The 20,465-nt window shown below is 48.0% G+C and overlaps 1 protein-coding gene across 4 annotated transcripts in view; it reads left to right on the forward strand.

Annotated features, from left to right (window-relative positions):
* The window catches only part of MIPEP (mitochondrial intermediate peptidase), a 162,333-nt gene that overhangs the window by 124,412 nt on the left and 17,456 nt on the right, over positions 1 to 20,465 (forward strand). The window contains exons 17-18 of one of the 4 annotated variants that reach the window (XM_025924782.2): positions 8,356 to 8,477; positions 11,548 to 11,621. The exons of 1 other annotated variant lie outside the window; for it this stretch is intronic. In XM_025924782.2, coding sequence (XP_025780567.2) covers positions 8,356 to 8,477; positions 11,548 to 11,621 — 196 coding nt within the window. Of the gene's footprint in view, positions 1 to 8,355; positions 8,479 to 11,547; positions 11,622 to 20,465 lie in introns of those variants that run through there. 2 more of the 4 variants (XR_015254115.1, XM_086715155.1) reach the window with 2 other exon arrangements.

Here is a 20,465-nt window from a genome sequence, read left to right on the forward strand (position 1 = left end):
TTTTTGTTTTTATTTTTATTTTTTAAGTTTACTTATTTATTTTGAGAGAGACGCAGAAAGTGCAAGCAGGGGAGGGGCAGAGAGAGAGAGCAGGACAGAGGATCTGAAGTGGGCTCTGTACTGACAGCAGAGGTCCCAATGAAGGGCTCAAAGTCATGAACCGTGAGATCATGACCTGAGCCGAAGTCAGATGCTTAACCAACTGAGCCACCCGGGTGCCCCTCTGTGTCTTTTAACTGAAGAATTCAGTCCATTTGCATTTAAAGGAATTATCGATAGGTATGGAATTACTATTGCCATTTTTGTCAGGTTTCTGGTTTTCGTTTTGGTGTTTTAACATCCCTCTTCTTTTGGTGGCTGTATTAACACCAGAGATGGTGTCTTGTTCCTACAGGGGTCCCTCTTGCTCTCCTGGGTGCCCTCCTGATCACAGAAGCCCTCCTATTTCATGGCAGTCCTCATTACTTGACCCTGGGTTCCTTTAGAGTGGAGAGGAACCTACTTTTTCTCTTGAGACGGCAGAGGCAAGGGGAGAAGCAGTGTTAAAGAGCTTTCATTCAGAAGAAAAAAGCTAGGGGTGGCTGGGTGGCTCAGTCAGTTAAGCATCCGACTTCAGCTCAGGTCATGATCTCTCAGTTCATGAGTTCGAGCCCCGCGTCGGGCTCTGTGCTGACAGCTCGGAGCCTGGAGCCTGCTTCAGATTCTGTGTCTCCCTCTCTGCCCCTCCCCCACTTGCACTCTGTTTCTCTTTCTCAAAAATGAATAAACATTTAAAAAAATTTAAAAAAAGAAGAAGAAGAAAGCTAGCCTGTCTTGGTTCCAGTTCCATGCTTGTTGTTTTTCATTTATTATCTCATTTACTTAGATTAACGTCACCACCCGTATTTCATCTAACGAACACTTTAACAACTTAAACATTTGAATCAGTTACACCTTTTCTCCGCCAATAGACTGACTTCGATAGGCACAGTCCAGCATTTCCAGGGATGTTGTTTTTGTTTGGTGAAAGCTTTATCCCCCGCAATGTCCACCTATAAATAAAACTGATAATTGAGGTTGGCATACTGAAGAGACGCACTCCTAGTTAATATTTGGTGCATCCGTAATGGTCTGCCTGATGTTAGTGTTCACTGCCTGAAGACCTTTGGTCCGTTTGTTAGGAATGACTTTTTTTTTCTTCTGACACGGTCTTGTCTCCTTAAAATACGCCAGAATTCTGCCATGAGCACAAAAAATTTCTTCTAGTTGTCATTAGGATTTGTGTCATAAACACACACATATGGCATAGGAGTCTTTTTGGGGTTAGAAAATTCTCATAATGGCACTTTGGGAGATTATTCAGGTTTGAACGGTCGTATGGAGAAGGACTTATGTAATGTGGATAAATATTTTTACGTATCGGAGAGCAGTGTTAACGTTTTAACTTACTCTTATTATTATACTTAGGTTTAGTATTAATATACATGAGACGGCTTTCCCCTGGCTGTCAAGCGACTCGTAGGTCCCAGAGGCCTCCCCAAGTCCAGCAGTGTTAACATTGTAACTTAATTGTAGCACTTACTATCACTTGTAAAGGTCTTTCCTTTTTAGCTATAAAAGTAGCTGTCTGGTATGTTTTGATGTGTTTAAGCTAGTACGATAGAAATTAAGTTCTAAGTCATAGGTGTCAAATACACACAGATCATGCATAGGAATATGATTTAAGGGTCCAGAGTTTGAAATCAGGGTGATTATAATTATCCCATTTGTGGAAAGCAAGTAGGTCCCATAATCTGATACTTTAGGATGTGTGGTATGGAACAGCCCGAGAGCATGTGCTTTGAATTTAGAAAGACCCCTGGCTTTGGATTCGGTGGTCATCAGCTGGAAATACAAAATACAGTGACCTCAACACAGTAGAGTTCGTTTCCTCCCGCCTGACAAGGCAAGGATGGGCAGATAGGGCTGTTGGGCTGGTGGCCCCTCAACACACGGCTTCAGTCAGGGTCTGATGCGGTGGCTGGTGTTCACTTCTCAAGGCTGGGGGAAAGAGGAGGAGGAGAATGAACCACTTTGTTTCGAAGGCCATGGGTGTACACATTTCTTCCAGTCACCTGTGCTTGCTCGGATGTAAGCCTGGGAGATGGCGTCTCGGCCGCCGCGACCGCAGCCTTGCTCAGACACGTTAAGGAAGGGGTGCGGTTCTGTTCCTAGGAGGAAGAGGGGAATGAGGAGGGGCTCTTCAACCATCTGCGCCCATGGCCTCCACCAAATCACTCTTGCTTGATCCTACTTGTAAAACATAACTATTCATGAAAATTAATGAAATCACTCTGAAGACGTCACTCTCACAACATTTTGTTGAAGAGACACTTGATAAATATAGGTATCCCTTCCATGTTTTCTTAGTTCCTCTCAGCGGCGTTTCTGAGTACAGCTCTCACTTTCTGGTATAAATAGTGACGCACGCAAAAAAATAAATAAATAAATAAATAAATAAATAAATAAATAAATAAAATAAATAAAATAAATTTAAAAAATTAAAAAAAAAAAAAAAAGCGACTTCAGCCAGGTCACGATCTCGCGGTCCGTGAGTTCGAGCCCCGCGTCGGGCTCTGGGCTGATGGCTCGGAGCCTGGAGCCTGTTTCCGATTCTGTGTCTCCCTCTCTCTCTGCCCCTCCCCCGTTCATGCTCTGTCTCTCTCTGTCCCAAAAATAAATAAATGTTGAAAAAAAAAATAAAAAAAAAAAATAAATAGTGACGCACGCTTTCTGTTGCTGTGGACCAGATTACCGCAGGCTTGCTGGCTCAAACCAGTGCACTCGCAGTTTCTGTGCATCAGGAGGCAGAGCACAGCGTGGCTGCGTCCTGTGCCCGGGGTCTTCACAAGCCCACAGCCAAGGGGTCGGCTGGCTGCAGGCTTAGCTGGGGCCTGACCACTTGGTCCAGGTCAGTGGCAGCGTTCGTGTCTTTGCAGTGGTGGGACCCAGGGCCCCAACTTCTTGCCGTCAACTGTAGGACACCGTGCTGCCCGAGAGGCCGCCCCTGTGTCTGAAATCCTTCCTCCCAGATCCTAGAGGCTTCACCTGGCTTCCTGCCGGATGGGCTTCCCCAACATAGCCGCTGAGTTCCTCAGGCCACCACGGAGAGTCTGCTCATCAGACGAGACATTGTGTCTAACACAACTCACGATGAGGGTGACATCCCATTGCCGTTGCCATAGTCTGTTGGTTAGAAGCAAGGCACACGTCCTGCCCACACTCAAGGGGAGGATGTTTCCCTAAGGCATGAATGGGAACATAGGGACTACCTGGGGGTGTGTCAAGCACGATAGCTGTGTTTCATTTAAAATCACCTCGTATAGCTGAAATACCTAAAAAGTAAAAAAAAAAATTAAAAATTAAAAAAATAAAAATAAAATCACCTCGTATTGGGGCTCCTGGGTGGCTCAGTCAGTTAAGCGTCTGACTTCAGCTCAGGTCATGATCTCACGGTTCGTGGGTCTGAGCCCGCGTCGGGCTCCATGCTGATACCTTAGAGCCTGGAGCCTGCTTCGGATCCCGTGTCTCCCTGTTTCTCTGCCCCCTCCCTGCTCGCGCTCTCTCTCTCTCTCTCTCTCTCTAAGATAAAGATTTAAAAAAATTTAAATTCCTTTGTATTTCAAATGGAGAATTCTAGTTTGTTTGGCACTGTCATTTCTCAGGTTCTGGTAAAGTGTCCATAGGGAGTTTTTATCAAACTAGAAAAACTAGTCTACATTGATTCATGGAAAATGTATACGTATGCATACCTTACGAGAGAATATAAACATGAGAAGGCAGATGGGAAAATATGTCCTTCTGCTTTCCGTGGCGGCCAAATAAACACTTTGGGATGGCACAGATTTGATACCCTAAGAGTCCTCCACAAACCAGCAAGATTGTGCCTCATGTGAAAAGTCAGAATGGTCTGTCCGTGAAGACAAAACACTACACAGAGTCCAGACCTGGAGATCTGGTGTCGAAATTAGCCTCAAAAATCTTATGTCATTTTTCAGATAATAGTAAAAAAAAAATGTAGGTAAAAAAAACCTACTATTAATAGTCAGCATGAGATCCAACATTTGCTTTTAGCTCTGTGATATCCTCTTGTTTGTGATATAAATGTTGTTCCTCGCCTCCTCCTTGCAATCAAAGGCTAATTTTTCAGGAACATTGAGCATCATCCTAAACGAAGCCTTTAGTATCTGTCCATCTGTCCATCCATTCAGCCAGCCAGCAGACAGCTGTTGATTTCCTTTCATGGTCCCCATGCCGTGCTGAACTCAGACGTAGACACAGCACTGTGGTCTTTGCTCTGAAGGAAATCTCGGTTCGTACGGCACACACCAAGGAGGCGATGGGTGTCGCTCCCTGTGCTCATGCAACTTCGAGTGTCACCGATAAAGATTGTTTTAAAATAAATTTTAGCTAAATACGTTTATCCACATATAGCTAGAAATGAAGAAATGGTGTGCTGAGAGTATAATTAAGAGAAATGAGGGGTGCCGGTGGGGGGGGCTCTGTTGGTTAAGCGTCCAACTTCCAGTCAGGTCATGATCTCGAGGTTTGTGAGTTCGAGCCCCACGTCGGCTCTGTGCTGACAGCTCGGAGCCTGGAGCCTGCTTGGGATTCTGTGTCTCCCTCGCTCTCTGCCCCTCCCCCGCTCACACTCTGTCTCTCAAAAATAAATATTAAAAAAAAATTTTTTTAAGAGGTGATTAGTTCAGTCATTGAACATTTAACGTGTAGTTGATGAGTGCTTACTCTGCACTAGCCCCTCTTCTGGGTTCGAAACTGAGATAGTAGGTCACCAGATGCTTTGTTGTTTCCGTTCCTGGCCTCCCGGTCCGGTCTCTAACTCGGACGGAGGAAAGTTGCGCTGTTAGGAAGGAGCTACAGCGAATGAGAAGCCTCAAAGGGCCCCGCTTCCCTGAGTTCTAAAGCAAGTGACGGTTTCCACAGAGTTCCTGGAACACTCACTCTTCACCTGCTCCACGTTCCTGTCTTTTATGTGGGATCCCTGGGCGTGTCTGACCAAGAGGTTTGTCATAACCAAGCCGTGGGACAGGGGCAGGGTTAGAAGAAGGTCTGCACAGAATAAAAGAGAAGCAGCGAAGGGGTTGGAGCCCTTGGTTTTTAAGACCAGATCCGCACATTACACTTCAAAGGAAGGGTAGAAACTTCTGTCCATCTGACCTTGTCCCTTAGGACATGAAACATTCGACTTCAAAGGAAGAGTCATATCGTTAACTCCTGAGCTTAAAATGAAATGCTGCCTTTTCCTTTTCCTGATGAATGAGTGAAATTATAATAAGGTCTTAATATGAGGTTGAATCAGCAGGAATTCACTATTTGTGGTCAAACAGCAGTGGAACCCTAGGTCTTAGTCTACCATAAACGTGCAGGCCTCTGATGAAAGGTGGCAGGTGGGTGCAATTTCTTTGGCGTGTGAAATGTTTGGGTATGAGAAGGGTGTAGTACCGGACTCAAGCCTGTAATTAAAGGACAAGACGCGACGAGGTGTGTGTTGTGCCAGAGCATCTGCATCCCGGCGGGCATGTTGCTGTTCAGCAGACACCGTGACAGCTCAGGAATTGCACGCATCGGGATTGCACACATCCCGATGTCTCTTTCTACGCTTCCGAAAGGTCTGATTTTTATTACTCTGTTTATGTGAGGACTCAGTTATGAGCTGATAACGTGAACGAACTTAGAAATCCCTTGGCTCAAATCAGATGCCTTTATGGAAGTAGGCCTGCATTCAAGGCAACACGAAAGCGTATCCAGCTGGAATCGAAACAAAATTAAACTTGGCTCTGCATTACAAAGGCTACCGAACTAGTTACGGCAGATCACCGAGAAGAAGCTTCAGACGGGGCACCTTAAATTGTGTGCTTCTGATCTCGAGACTTCCACCTTGAGAAAGGCTTATATAATCCATCGCATAAGAGCCAGATTAAAACAGCAGGCCGTACTCCGTTACGAAAGATATCATCGCATCCCAGCGGCTTCATGTGAGAAAGATTACCAGTGGCCCATTAAGATGCCAGCATACCACAAAAATTGGCATAGACCCTCCCCTTTTTTTAATAAGACAGAGTATCCAGAACTGTATGGGTTATAATTGAACTCTGAAAGACCTAACCCTTTGACTCAAACTTTAGTCACTCAAAGTTTATCGTAATGGATTTTGACCCATAGATGGTCCTTGACAATTTGCCTTCAATTTCAACACCCCTTGCACAGAAACGGGATGCGAAAGGTAGCCTGTCTGAATTTTCCATGTCCCCCACGTCCCCCTGAGGGTACCTGTTGACTGGACAGTGTGCAGTCACTCTCTCCCATCCGGGGCGAGGCCACAGTTGAGCCTTTGGGCCTCAGTCCAGCTGCCCTTCATGTTGTTACGGTGCTGGCACCTGTGCCTGGGGCAAGTTAGGCAGGATCCAGGTCCGGTGACTGTAACAGACCCCAGACGGCAGCCTCGTGAACGCACCCACCCGGTGCTGGTGGTGGCCACGCGGAGTCCGAAACCATGCTCCCGGCTTCCAGCTCCCCCTCGCGGGGGGCTCACCTTCCCAGATGGCCCGACGTGACAGACCTCAGGAGCAAGGGGCACATCTGTTTCCTTTAAGAACGTGACTCACAAGGTGCTCACTTTACTTCCCAGCGTAGCCATTTTGAAAAATGGGGAGAGTGGATACGGAGGGTAGTTGTTTCTCTCTGCCATGATAGCCTCACGTTCAAAATTAGTTGGGACGCCTCAGCATACCTTCCTTTTTTTTTCCCATTGGCCATTTTCCATATTTGTGCTCTTCCTTTTTTTAAGTGCTGCTAAAACATCGAAGCATAGCTGACAACGTCACGTTAGCACACCCTCTTTTGTAACAGCTCCTTTGCCCAATCCAGGCAAACTATTTGTCTGAAAGTGTCGGACACGCCCAGAGAATAACTAGCACTGGGACCTCATCATAAGCCCCTGTGGAGTAGATACAGGACTTAGACGATGTTCGAAAATTTGCCACACACTGTGATCAAGGAACTGTCTGTGTTCTCAATGTTTGTTCTCAATCAGGTAGAATTTGCTTATCTAGCTTACAGGTTTGCGGTAAGGATTACAGTTTATACTTTATTTTCCAGGGAATTAAAAGATTTGTTAATGACTATCTTAATTTAAAAAAAAAAAAAAACAGGCTTCTAGGCTTTACTGTGGTGATCATTTCACAATATATACAAATAGCAAATCATTATGTTGTATACCTAAAACTTCTGTAATATATCAATTATGCCTTTGTTGAAAAATTACAAATGAAAGTATAACATATCCATCTGTCAGTCATGAATAAGGCTTAGTTTTTTGGTTACATCTTTAAAAAATACGTGGGCTGCAGTTTTTTTTTTTCCTCAAAAAGTTTTAATGTTCAACTAAAGCATACATTAGAAGACAGTGGATGTCATGTTTAAGTCACAAATCCGTCTTTTGAGGACAGTTTTTAGAGTTCTAGCTTTTGTCGTCGTGATGTCACCGTGAGTATGGCCTGGTAAGTTTATGCGTTGGCACTTGGATACCCTTCCTCCTACTGACCGATCAGGAGGTAGGTGTTTTAGCTTTTAGGTCCCAAGAAAGAACGGTATTGGCAGGAAGAGAATTTTCCAGTGGGAGAGCACTCTTCCATGAAAACTCACACGGCCTTTCTTATAAGAGCTACACGATTGTCCTCAAAAAGCACGGAGGCACTCAGAGCCAGACCCATGGTTCCCTCTGGCGTGGATGACCAGGCATCCGCAGGCCACGACAGGTGTGAAAGCCCAGCCCCTCCGCGATCCTCACTTGTCCTGCTGAGCTCGGGCTGCCCGCTTTCCACGTCTGTCACAGAGCTGAGCCCCAGCAGTGACGAACTTGTACAAAACGGTTCAGCGTGTCAGGTTTGCTTTCCTCAAGGCTCCTCCCCTCGGCTTGCAGACGACCGCCTTCTGGCCATGTCCTCACGTGGTCTTTCCTCTGAGCCCACCCTGGTGTCTCTCCCTTCTTAGAAGGACTCTGGTCCCCCTGCATTAGCCCCATTTTAGCTTGGCCACCCTTTTAAAAGAAAGGCTCTATCTCCAAATACAGTCACATTCTGCGGCATCGGGGTGGGGGCTTCGACATACGAATTTTGGGGCGGGGGGACACCCTTCAGTCCATAACAGTGTATAAAATATGGAAAAATGTTACTATGGTGAGCGACGTGGCCCTCGAGGGTTAAATTTAAATGCAGACATTTGCGGATTTCCTCCTGTGCTCCCATTGCGTTCTGGTGCATGATACCTGGAGATACAAAGACGTAATTATTTCCTGTGCTGTTTCCGTGTTGGCAGGCCTGGCAGCTTCGATTCAGCCACCTCGTGGGCTACGGTGCCAAGTATTACTCTTACCTCATGTCCAGGGCGGTAGCTTCCATGGTCTGGAAGGAGTGTTTTCGACGAGACCCTTTTAACAGGTAACGAGGGGGAGGAATTCTTCTCTGACACCAGTAATCTGCCACGCCCCTGCGTCTGAAGCCAGGCCAGGAACCTCAGCCGCTTGCCCCGCGGTGCAGGCCACTGCCAGGCCCTTCCGACCGACTGCCCGAGACGGGGCCGGGCCCCGAGCCTCCACCTCGCCCCGCAGCACTCACGGCCGTCACACACCGGCGATGGTGTGGCACCCTCCTGTCACGCCCGCAGGGACCTCTGCGTGAGGGCTCTTTGCGCCTCCAAAGTGGGCCTAGACTGCTGTGTTCCCGTGCGTCCCCTGTGGGTTTGTGTGGCTGTTCCAGCCTGTCTTGTTGTCTGTTCCCCACTGCTCTGTGCTTCCCGTTACTTGAGACGGCCTTCCTTGTTTTCGGCACAAGCTTCCGAGGAGTCAGTCACACGGAACACCTGATTTCCTCTTTGTTGCCCAACGAAGGACTCGCTACTCTCAGCCATTTGGGAGCAGCACCATTGGAAGCGTTGACTCTCGACGCCAGGGTCCACTTTGCTCCGGAAGGTTCCCCCTTTGCCCGACTTTGGAACGCTTTCTCCCCGTGGAAGACGGTGGCGGTCTGAAGAAGGGGACCCGCTCCCCTGACGGCTCCTCCACAGCTCCCCTTCATGGGGGCCGCTGACCGCCACTTAGTACCGGGAGCTGCAGAACCCCTGCCCCACATCGCTTCCCGCGGCCTGCCTCCTGGGTGCCCTCTCGAGTAGCCTTGCTCACCATTTCCACCATCGGGATGGGCAGTGGTTCAGACGGGAGAATCCGCGGCCGACTCAGCGGAAGGCTCACGAACATGACTGTGGGCTGAGTCTCGGGCCTCGGGCTAGCTGGTGACCGCGGGAGCCTGTAGTGATTCAGTGAGGGAATCCCGGTAGGTGGATTTCAGGTAGGGACGTACGATGCCCAACCCCTTCCCCGCCGTGGAGACAGGCCGTGCGAGGTGGCGGTGGGCTGGAAGAGGACGGAGAGCGGGGTCTGGGCTGGGCAGCCCCGCATCCCCAGGATCAGAAGCACAGGAGTATCCTGTCGTGCCCCCAGTGGGCCTCCACAGGATGCTTCTCGACCGCAGCCTTGGGGAAGTTGAGTTCTGGTCTCAGAGTCCTTGGAAGGTGCTTCCTTGAAAGCAAACCACGAATGATGATCTGGTCTCATACGCGTTTAAAACATCTTGTCTCCTCACCACACAGACGCATCTCCAAACACCTGTCAGGCAGCCGTGGATGATGACTGGTGTCTTCACCGCTTTCATGTGGTTGAAGATGAATGGCACCTTGGATTTTCGGAGTGCCCTGAAATTTTCCGTACGGCGCATTAGTTTGCATTCACGGTTGTCCTGGCAGAGCACGTACTTCTTACGAGAGGAAACTGAGGCTCGGAGAGGGCAAGTGGTTTGTCCGAGGCCTCACAGTTCAGACTGGACTGAGATGATTAAACAGGTCTGCTGATTCCCAGCCCCCTCCCCCTCCCCGTCTCCTGCACAACTCCAGCTTTTCATGCAGCTTGATGCAGGTTGGGATTTTCGTAGCATCTAATAATCACATTCAGTTCCAAAGTCTTTGGAACTTGAGTCTGATGTCATAGAATGTTGAAATGTTTTGCAGCTTCGTAGCCACATGTTCTTTTGTCTCCTGCCCTTTGCATGCTGCAGACATTCGGTCTGCTCTTCAGAATTTGTTATTTTCAAAAGACCGAAAGCCAAAATTGACTATAATAAATCATTTCGGGGAATTACGATTCTTCACTGGAGATTTCTATAAACAGGCAAAATATTACCTTGTTTAAAGGAACTGCACTTTACTAGAAGACCACATACTATTAAGTACATATATTTCTTGCATTTATATCTTGTTTATGTGTGCATTCTTGCCTAGACATGTAGTTTGCCACACTTTTATAGACATGTAAAAGTAAGCTAGTAAAAATACTCATAAGGCTAGAAAATTTCTTGCCTATGTCAAAAGATCCTTTTTGATCCCACTCCTAAAAAAAATCACCAGACTGGATGCCTCACCAGAAAGCCAGGGGCCAGGAGGAGGTACACCCCTCCCCCAGGCCAGAGGTCAGGCAGGGCCTCTCAGCCACCCTGTCCCCTCCCTGGGTGGGCCCAGCCTTCTGTCCATGTTTCCTAATTCAGGACACGCTTTGGCTTAGCACCCACTTCGTGTTTGACATCAACCTATGTTGGATACTGTGACACTATCAGAAATTCTGATTAGAAACCACGTTTGCAAAATTGCCCGTATGCAAAGATGCTCCAGAAATAGCGCAGTGAAAACATCATGATTTATGTAACTTATGTCATCATGGGTGTCAGTCATCTGGCATTAAAGGAATTGCGTTTTCCATAATACACAAAAGTAGCTCTAAATAGCCTTGTGTCCGGGTGCCATTAAGTTGGAGAATTTCTATCTATAAAAGTTCTCCAAAATCTGCCTGCGAGTATCATCACAGACGGTGTTCCCTGCAGAATCCAGCAGACAAAGAGCATCAGAAGATACAGACGGGCCGTTCTGAACTTTGCCCTTTCCACCTGTATACTCAAGAGTCAGTTTCCTGTTCCATTAGCTGTTACCCTAAGCCAAGGTCTCCGGGTGTAATTAACCCTCTCCTGCCAGCTTGTTCTCCTTCGCTTTTATTTCACAGTCTTATTTTTTCTCTCTCTGTTTCATCTCAGCGTAAATAATTCCAACACCTCACTTTAAGATCATCCCAAAGACGATGGAGAATAGGATAGCTTCCACTTAGTATATGATCCATAAACGAAATAATCCTTTCTTTGAAGAGAGATTGCTTGCTGTGAAACAAAGCTAAAAATACACTTCTCCTTTTACAGTAAATATTTCACACCTAGTTTGACTTTATTAGAGTAATTCAGAAATTGGAATTCGATGTTTAGAAGCAGGAAAATCGAGGGCTGAGCTATCTCATGGTGGCGGCTTTTCTGTCAGCGTGGCTTCATTTGGAGAAAGAAACTAAGACACGGGTGACCGGGGGCTGGGCGGGCTGCCCGTGTCAGTGCCTGTAACGGTCTCTTCTTCTCCCCCCACCAGGACGGCAGGGGAGCGCTATCGCAGGGAGATGCTGGCACACGGCGGGGGCAAGGAACCGATGCTCATGGTGCAAGGTAAAACAAAACGAGGATTGGGAACTTTGCTGTGCGACCTTCTTTCTTTCAAATATATTTTATATATTTTTTTTTAATTTTTTTTTTCAACGTTTATTTATTTTTGGGACAGAGAGAGACAGAGCATGAACGGGGGAGGGGCAGAGAGAGAGGGAGACACAGAATCGGAAACAGGCTCCAGGCTCCGAGCCATCAGCCCAGAGCCCGACGCGGGGCTCGAACTCACGGACCGCGAGATCGTGACCTGGCTGAAGTCGGACGCTTAACCGACTGCGCCACCCAGGCGCCCCGATATTTTAAATTATAATATAATTTAACGTTGCCATACAACGTTATATTAGTTTCAGGTGCACAGCACGGTGATCGGGCAGGTCTGTACATTACGCCAGGGTCACCAGCATATTGTCGCTGCCATGGGTCACCGAACACTATTATTACAGTGTCATTGACTGTACTCCCTATGCTGTACTTTCCATCTCTGTGACTTATTTATTTGATAACTGGCAGTTGGTACCTCAGTCCCCTTCATCGATTTCGCCCATCCCCTCACCACCCTCCCGTTTTATGGGTTAGGTTTTAATATTAAGCTCTTGGAGTTATGTTTTTGCGCCGTCTATAGTGAAAGCTGTTTCATATTTCCTCCATACATTTTTTTTTTTTTTTTGCCTTTAGAGATGATGCGTCAGCTGTGTCCTTTGTTCTGAGCATGTATCTAGTTCATTGTATCCCAAACAAATTAATTTTTAGTTACTGTGATGTATTTAGATGCCAGGATAAAAATTTCAGGGTTTAACTTTTAAAATGTAGGAAATTTATAAATTTGTCATAAATTATCAAAAAAAAAATTGGTTTTAATAGGTCCCAGTGTATTTCTTTAGCTTAAAGAAGTCCTGTAAGCTTTTTCTGAAAGCTTAGCTATGCCTTTGCTACAAATTCCAAGGCATTTTTTTTTACCCATTGAAAAATTAGAACCTAAGTAAATCTCTTTGAGGTACTACAGTGCTTGTTGTCTTATGTAATTTGGGAGGTTCGTTTTTTCATTTAAGTATTTGCACTGAAAATTTAGTTGTAAATGGAAGTGACCATCATGGGTTTTCATAAAATGTTCTCACAAATATTTTAAGGAACATGTGAATGTTATTGGATCTCAATGTATTGACAATTTTATTTGCAGCTGATCTCCCTAACTAGCTGATAAAAATTGCTTTTAGGAAATCCCATCCAGCATTGGAGAAATATGGTCACAGCGGGTCTGACGTCAAGGTTTCCTTGCCTAGATCTGTTCGGTCTAACACCTGTTGCGGGTGTTCGCGGAGCCCCAGGTCCTTCCCTTTAGCTGTGTGTTCAGCGGGTACTTGCTGAGCGCTCACTCTGCCCGGGGCACCGCTGTGCTTGTGTGTTGTGTTGCCCTGTGCGGAGGGCAGGAGCGGAAGAGGCGAAGACGAACATAGGGTCCTTGTGCGGCTCGCGCTCCTTCAGCTCTGCCGGGAGGGGGCGCTCTCGTGGGCACAATCCGCCCGATGCCGCCGCGGGTTTAGAAAACAAATCTGCCCGCCTGCAAAGCCTGCAGTCTCATGGGGCCCCGCCGAACCAGAGATGACAAAAGTCCGCCACAGCCACGCTTTGCTCTTCCATCAGTGCACTGCCCTCGGAGCCGTCCTGCGGTGCAGAGGGCACGCTGATGGCGCCTCAGTTCCCACTTGAGCCTTACTGGCCCTTCGTGAACTGTGCCACATCCAGGGAATGGTTTAAAATGGTTTGCACGCGTTGGTTGATGCAATCTTCTAGCAACCCTAGGAGGTGGGAATGATGGTTATTCCCATTTTACCGAGGCTGAAACAGGTCAGTCCTTGGTCCATGTTAGAGGCAGTGAGTAGAACAGTCAGGATTTGAACCTGTGACTTCTGGCTGCAGAGACCGAGGTCGTCGGCAGTCTGTGCTGTTTCACGTGTTTGCGGAACACGACACTGGGGTAGGGGTCTCCTACGGACCCGCGTGAAAGGCAGATTGCTTGGCTCATGATAGTAAGCCACCAAGAGGTTAAATTGTGTGCTTGTAGCCAGTGGTTTGTGGTCCTGCACGAAAAGCCCACTGTGCTCCAAGAAGAGATGCTGCAGGATGGCTTTCTCCCGTAGATTTTCTCTTCTGTATACTCTCCCAGTAGCCGTGCTCAGCTTCTCCTTTTTGAGACCAAGGTCTAAATGGTGTCTGCACATAAGTATTAGCTTCCATATGGTTCCATCAAAGGGGGAAAAAAAGTAAATCCTTTTCTGTGTTTGTCTTTTGGCCGGTGTGTTGGTCTACCCTGCCTCCAGGAATGTTGTAAGAAACCTCTCTAAAAATTCTGCTCTTTATATGAAACGTCATTGTGTTAAGAAACCTAATATTTTCCACACTGGAATTCGCACACTTGGGAGAGAAAAACAAGATTGTGGTTCAAACCAGGGATGAGAAAGTGTTCGGATTCCAGTTAACAATAGAATGGTTCTGCTTTTAAACCTCAGTATTTTTCTTAATGTGGTTCTGTCTGATCTCATTAATTCACATGGTTTGTTACATGTCAAAGACGAATGGGGGACGTGCGGAGAAGTTACGCCTGTCGTCGCTTTATAGGGCTGGATTTGTAAGACAAGACCAGCAGTGGCTTCTCATTTTCTTGTATGCAGCCAGCCTGTACCCCAAAACAGAATGTCTTAGGGGACGGCTCATAGCCGAACACTAGGGTACCCCTAGGAGTAGCGATTGGTGAAATTGTTAAGAGTTGTGATGTAGGGGCGCCTGGGTGGCGCAGTCGGTTAAGCGTCCGACTTCAGCCAGGTCACGATCTCGCGGTCCGGGAGTTCGAGCCCCGCGTCAGGCTCTGGGCTGATGGCTCAGAGCCTGGAGCCTGTTTCCGATTCTGTGTCTCCCTCTCTCTCTGCTCCTCACCCGTTCATGCTCTGTCTCTCTCTGTCCCCAAAATAAATAAACGTTGAAAAAAAAAAAAAATTAAAAAAAGAGTTGTGATGTAAAAGCGTAAATGATCTGGGAGGCATTATTCCTGTTTGGAAGTGTAATTTTTACCAGGTGTTTATTAAATATGTTATTTAACTACTTACTAGGTCAGCGTAAAGAGTTATATTAAGTAGCAAAAGATGAGGAGAACACCTCCCTTCAAATGACGTTCCTCCCTGGCCAAATGACAACTTTGTTAACCTCCTTACTTTAAGACTTCTATGGCGGATGAACTTCAGGCCATTCCTTAGAGTCAGAATACCTCTGCCTCATACTGATGCTCTCCGAATGATACCTAGTCACAGAAATCAAATACATCATGCTTTTGACCTTTGAATAATAAAAACCACACAGGTGAGCTGTGTTTAGAATGAGTCGTCATCGGCTCTGAATCCCTTGACCTTTTCTGGGCCCACTGACGGATGAGCCTCCTTGTGGCCAGAGCCCGGTCTGAAGGAAGTCCCAGAGAACACAGCATTCCTCTTTCTTGTCTCCCACTGGTCGCCCCCCCCATTCATCAGCTAAAGGGTGCTGCCACGCAGCCCTGTCCCGGTGCTGACTCTAGCCCGAGGGAGTGGCTGTGTCGCCCGATAGAGTCAGGGACTCTCTATCCCTGACTGAGGGAGCCCCGGGGGGAAATAAATCCCAAGTCGTGCAACCGTGGCAACAGGAGGCTTTGGTAGAGTCAGAGCCCATAGTTGTTTCCTCTCAACACTCCAAATGCCATTTGAAAACAACGTAGTGGTTAAATAGTAGTTAAAACGGCATGTCCCCCCTCGGGGAAAAAAAGAGGTCACATGGTACCACAGCCTACTGTACTAGGATGTGCCCTTGCTGGCTCTGGCTTCCAGGAGAAAGTCACTTCCCCTCCCTCCGTATGTCCTTACCTGCCTTTAGACACATCCATGGCACGTGCAAAGATACAGGTTATAAGCACAGCATTTGTTTTCTTAACACCCCCCCTCCCGCCCCCCGCCACTCAACCGTTTGGCAACACCTGATGGAAACCAACTTTCTTAATTGCCAAGAATTCCGGGCTGAGCTTGAACTCTTTGTATTCAGTTGCCGGTGGTGAGTTTTTCTCCCCTTCTTGCCATACGCTACCCCTACCCGCCAGTGTTTTTTTGGTTTATGTTAAGTACCCCATTTCTGAGTAATAAGAGCACGTCAAGGTTTTGCCGGAAAGAAACGATGATAACGTGATATTTTCATTCGTTTTCTTATTTTTCAAAGCCTAGACTAGAATGCTTCTAAGGGTGCCGTGGGTTCAGTGTCCATCACAACCGTTCCAGAAAATGTACGGGTTGCTAGAACGCAAACATGCAGGAAGGCTTGTGCGTAGCAAGGGAGCACCGTTTTGTACCCACTGGGCAGCGCGATCGTGTCGTACCACACCAGACACGAGGGTGGAATGATTCGGCCCCGCGGGATAGAAGTTGCGTGATTTCAGCAGTTTGTGGATGACGGAGGGAGTCCTCACGCATAGCTTCCTCTGTATTTCTGTCCTCTACGTATTATGTCCTCTACGAGCTTGGGTGAATGGCCCCTGTTTTTAGGTTCAGATTTATCATTCCGATGATCAGGAAAGACAACGACAGCAGCACCTAACATTTGCAGACACTGCTACGTGCCGATACCTTCCGCTGCGCTGCCCGATTTAGTCCCCAAAGCTCAGGTCAGACGGTCCCCATTTGCACAGATAACGAAACCGTCAGGAGTTCATTCTCTCTCTGTGCCGCCTCTCTTCCCGACTCCCGCGTCTTCCTCGGTTGACCTCTAAATCCTGACTTGAGATCGAGCTGCTCCTTAGAACACGGGAGATGTCAGTGGAGCGAGCCCTGAGGCCTGCACGATCCCCAGGAGTCTGCGGTTTGTTGTTTCTAACCTCACATCCTAACTGTTCCCCTTGACATCGGAGAGGCCTGCCTGCCATCCAGCCATCAGCAATAAGGTTTCCCTTCATCTGTTTTTGTAGGAGCTCCTTTAGACTTTTGTGGTAAAGCTATCAACTTAGTTTATAATCATTCTGAGTCATGGTGGTTCCGAGAGAAAAGGTCCCCGCCGCAGCCCAGTGAGCTCGATGCCCAGTAAGTGTCGTGTTTCTGCCTCTGGTTAGAGCATTCCCTGTGCTCTACCCTTCAACCTTTGCACCAAGAATTTTGCGGGGGGAAGGAAAGGTTAAAGTCCAAGACTTTCGCATTCCAGGAGGCTGTTGCGAACACTCAACCACTTTACTTCTGTGCTTGTTGCCAGAGGAGAAACCCTTAGCTTCATTTTTATGTCTCTGTGGTCAAAAGCCGTCAGTCATGTCAGTAGAGACACAAAGTATTAACCTGGCAGAGTTTTTAAAAGGACCAAACATCAGAGAAGACTGAAAGAATTACTAGGTACATGAGTCTACTCTCAGTGGCCCTCCCTTCAGTGTGTGTTGCCAAACTGACTCCTGGAACCAGAGTCTAGGAGCCCACAGGGCCTCACTTGAAGCTGATGAAAATCATAATACCTTACATTTCTGCCGAGCTTTATGGTTTTCCAGGCACAATCGTTTTTGCCATAATTATCCTGTGTCATCTATTCTAACTTGCTATGTATCATTTTTGTCCAAGAAAAAAACCCAGAGAATTGTGGTCTCTATTCCAAAAGGTCATCCCTGTGCCCCGAGGAGATTCATGCAAACCATCTATAGTGATGACTCCTCTTTTCTTTAAAAACCATCTCGGTCGTAGTAGCTGTGCACACAGCCGGCTTTCAGATCTCGGTTTCACGCCAACTCACAGCAAGGCTCCTCGGAGAGACGGTTGATTCCAGGGCTGAGTGTAAAGTACGAGCCAGAAGCTCCAGGAAATAAGAAAGTGCCCAGAAACACATCCAAGGAGGGGTGTGTATGTCAAAGGGAGGCGAACTGAAAAGAGGTCCCAGTGGCCAAAGTTGTGGCAATTTGAGCAACCGAGTAAATGAGGCAGTTACTAGAATATAACAGAAAGTATAGAATTTCTGCCTTTGAGTTCGCAGTGATGTAAATGATTGAATAAATAAACGGGGAGAATAAACAAACCTCCCATGCAGAAGCATTTCAACCATGTATGCAGACAGATGCTCCGCTCTCCAGGAAACGGATCGTAACTTAAGTGTGAATGTGCAGGGTGGTTTCCTTCCAAGGGAATACAGTGTGGAAAGGGGCGGGAGAAATTACAGGAACTTTCTAGAGGAGAAGCTGAGAAACACTCCCCCCGTCGGGTGTTCAAGGTCAGCATCGACAGCGAAGCCATGTTGATAGGATGTGCCCTTGAGATGATGTTCGAGAAAGGCTCTTCACCTCTGTGGGCTTCCTTCCCAAACCCATCACCCAAACTGAGGGACAGAGTACAAAATACCCAAACGGCCCACCTCAGAAGTGTCAAGGTCAGGGAATTGAAGAGACTTTCAAGGTGTGCAGGGGAAGCTAAGCAGGGGTGACGGGCTACGTGCGGTGTGGTGTCCTGGATGGGACCTTGGGGCAGAACTAGGACATTAGGTAGAAACGAAGGGAATGTGAGTAAATGCCGACTTTAGTGAGCAGCCGTGAAGGAATATCGGTTAACTAGTTGTGACGCCCGTGCCCAACCAAGGGAAGACGTTAACAGTGGACGACACGCACCGACCAACTGGGGCAGGTGTGTGGGAACTCTCTATCCTCACAATTCTTCAGTAAATGTAAAACTATCCTAAAATTACCAGTACACGAACAAGCCTCTTTGGAAAGCTTTCTGGTAATGACGCTGCTGCTCGCAGTGTCCCCCTCCCTGCTCCCCAACTCCATTTGTCGTATTTTTCTGCTCTCCTGCCACTGTCACCTGGGGGGGAGGTGCGGGGGGAGCCCTTGGGGACCATTGGAGGAGGGGCTGCTTGGCGCAGCGTGCGGTCAGGGGAAGTGGGCATCACGCAGGCATTGTAGATGCTGTGAAGGACTTCTGGCATTTACTCTAAGGACCAGAGAAAGCACCGACAGTGTTTGCAAGGCAGGTAGTGACAAGATCAGGTTTATGGTTTCCGGTATCCGCCGCCTGCTGACGAGGGGCCGCCCTGTTCGAAGAGGCCCCTTGCTGGCAGTAATCCTGGTGAGAGCCGAGGGCGACCAGCCTGGGAGAGTCGGCAGTCGGGATGAGAAGAGGTTTTCTGATTTAAGACCATTTATGAAGTAAGAGCCGCTGGCCGTGGAATCGATTCTGTGTGGAAGTGAGTCAGTGGGCGGGATGCCAGAGATGACTCCCAAGTTCCCAACTTTGGCCGCAGGAGAGGTGGCCGTGCTCTCGAGAGCCCAGGGGACCCACTGAGGGGAGCGGTGGAGCCGTGGCTGACTGCAGTGTAAGGCATCAGGAGGCCTACGGGATGGCACCTGGGGGGCCCAGTCAGTTAAGCGTCCAGCTCTTGGAATCGATCGGCTCTGGTCGTGACCTCGCGGTTTCGGGGGTTCGAGCCCCACGTCGGGCTCTGCACTGACAGCACAGAGCCTGCTTGGGATTCTGCCTCTCTCCCTCTCTCTCCGCCCCTATCCCACTTGCGCTGTCTCTCTGTCTCTCCCAAAACACGTCCATAAACTTTAAAGAAAGGTAACGAGAGAAACACAGGCCCGACAAGCAGCCCCGCTGCCCTGAACAGCTCAGCGCACGTGTGGAATTTGGCGCTAGAAGCTCCCAAGTCCAGGGGATTTAATTCCGGGGTTACCGCGGGGACCCGGTGTCCAGAAGCCCCTCTCGCTTAGCGGGAGGCTTTCCCGTTGGCTGTTTGTGCGATACGAACACGACGGCCGCCGGGAGCGGTAAGCGCTGTCTGTCGGCCGAAGTAGAGCTGACACACAAAAGCCAGGAGGCTACAGAGGCACTCATTGTCTGCCGCTCGCTTGACTGCCTTCCCCTGTTGTCCAAACGCATCCACGCTGACTTCGCGAGAGGAGGCATTTTGCATCGTTTCGTGGAACTAACAACCAGTTGTGGTTGTCACTTGCCGTTCTAATCGTGCCGTCCAGTTAATCCCTGAACGTGGCCGTGCCTGGCACAAAGCTGGCAGGCTGGACGCTGTGGGAGAATGAACGGATGTACGGTCACGTTGGATGCTTACCCCTGAGTTGTTGTCGTCGTCGTCGTCGTTGTAAATGTGCCTCTTTGCTTTCTCTGTTTCTAATTAAGTGGGATTTTCAAGGGAGAGATTCACACGTGCCAGGTGCTGCCTGACTTAGCTGATGCCCGTGTCCCCTGGGCGTGTAGGGGCTCAGGGTAAAGAAATGCCAGGACGTGCTCGCAAGACGTGCGCTGTGGCCGACGAGTGCCCACCCCAGAGTGTGTTTTCCATTTGTGGCTTGTGAGGAAAGCCCTCAGATATATGAAATATCGGAAGGTAAGACGATTTAAAACTACCGGCATGCCAGGCAAAACTATGCTGTTTGAAGTAAACCAGATGAATTTGCATGGGTTGCTCAGATGTTTAAAAATACAGATCTTTATTTCCCTCTCGCTGTCAGGAAGGCCTTCCCTGTCTCTCGGTACCTCCTTTTTGTGCTTTGTTGTGTCTTTTTTTTTTCTTTCCATAGCACGTATTTACTTCCTGACATAACGTGTAATGTATTATTTCATTTCTCGGTTTGTCATCTGCGCTCTCGCATAAACTCTAAGCCCCGTCAGAGGAGAGGGACTGATGTTTGCACCTGCCATGTCTCCAGTGCCTGCAACAGGCACTCGGTAAGGATACGTTAAATGAGCAAATACATCAATTTTGAAATATGCTGAAAAGGTGAACTATTTCTTGTGCCATAAAAAAGTGGGGACTGTTAGAAAGGGGACAGGTTTTTATTCGCCTTGTCTGCGAAGTTTTATA

Source organism: Puma concolor, chromosome A1 (assembly GCF_028749965.1).
Source record: "Puma concolor isolate L17-30 chromosome A1, mPumCon1.1.hap2, whole genome shotgun sequence".
Taxonomy (NCBI): Eukaryota; Metazoa; Chordata; class Mammalia; order Carnivora; family Felidae; genus Puma; species Puma concolor.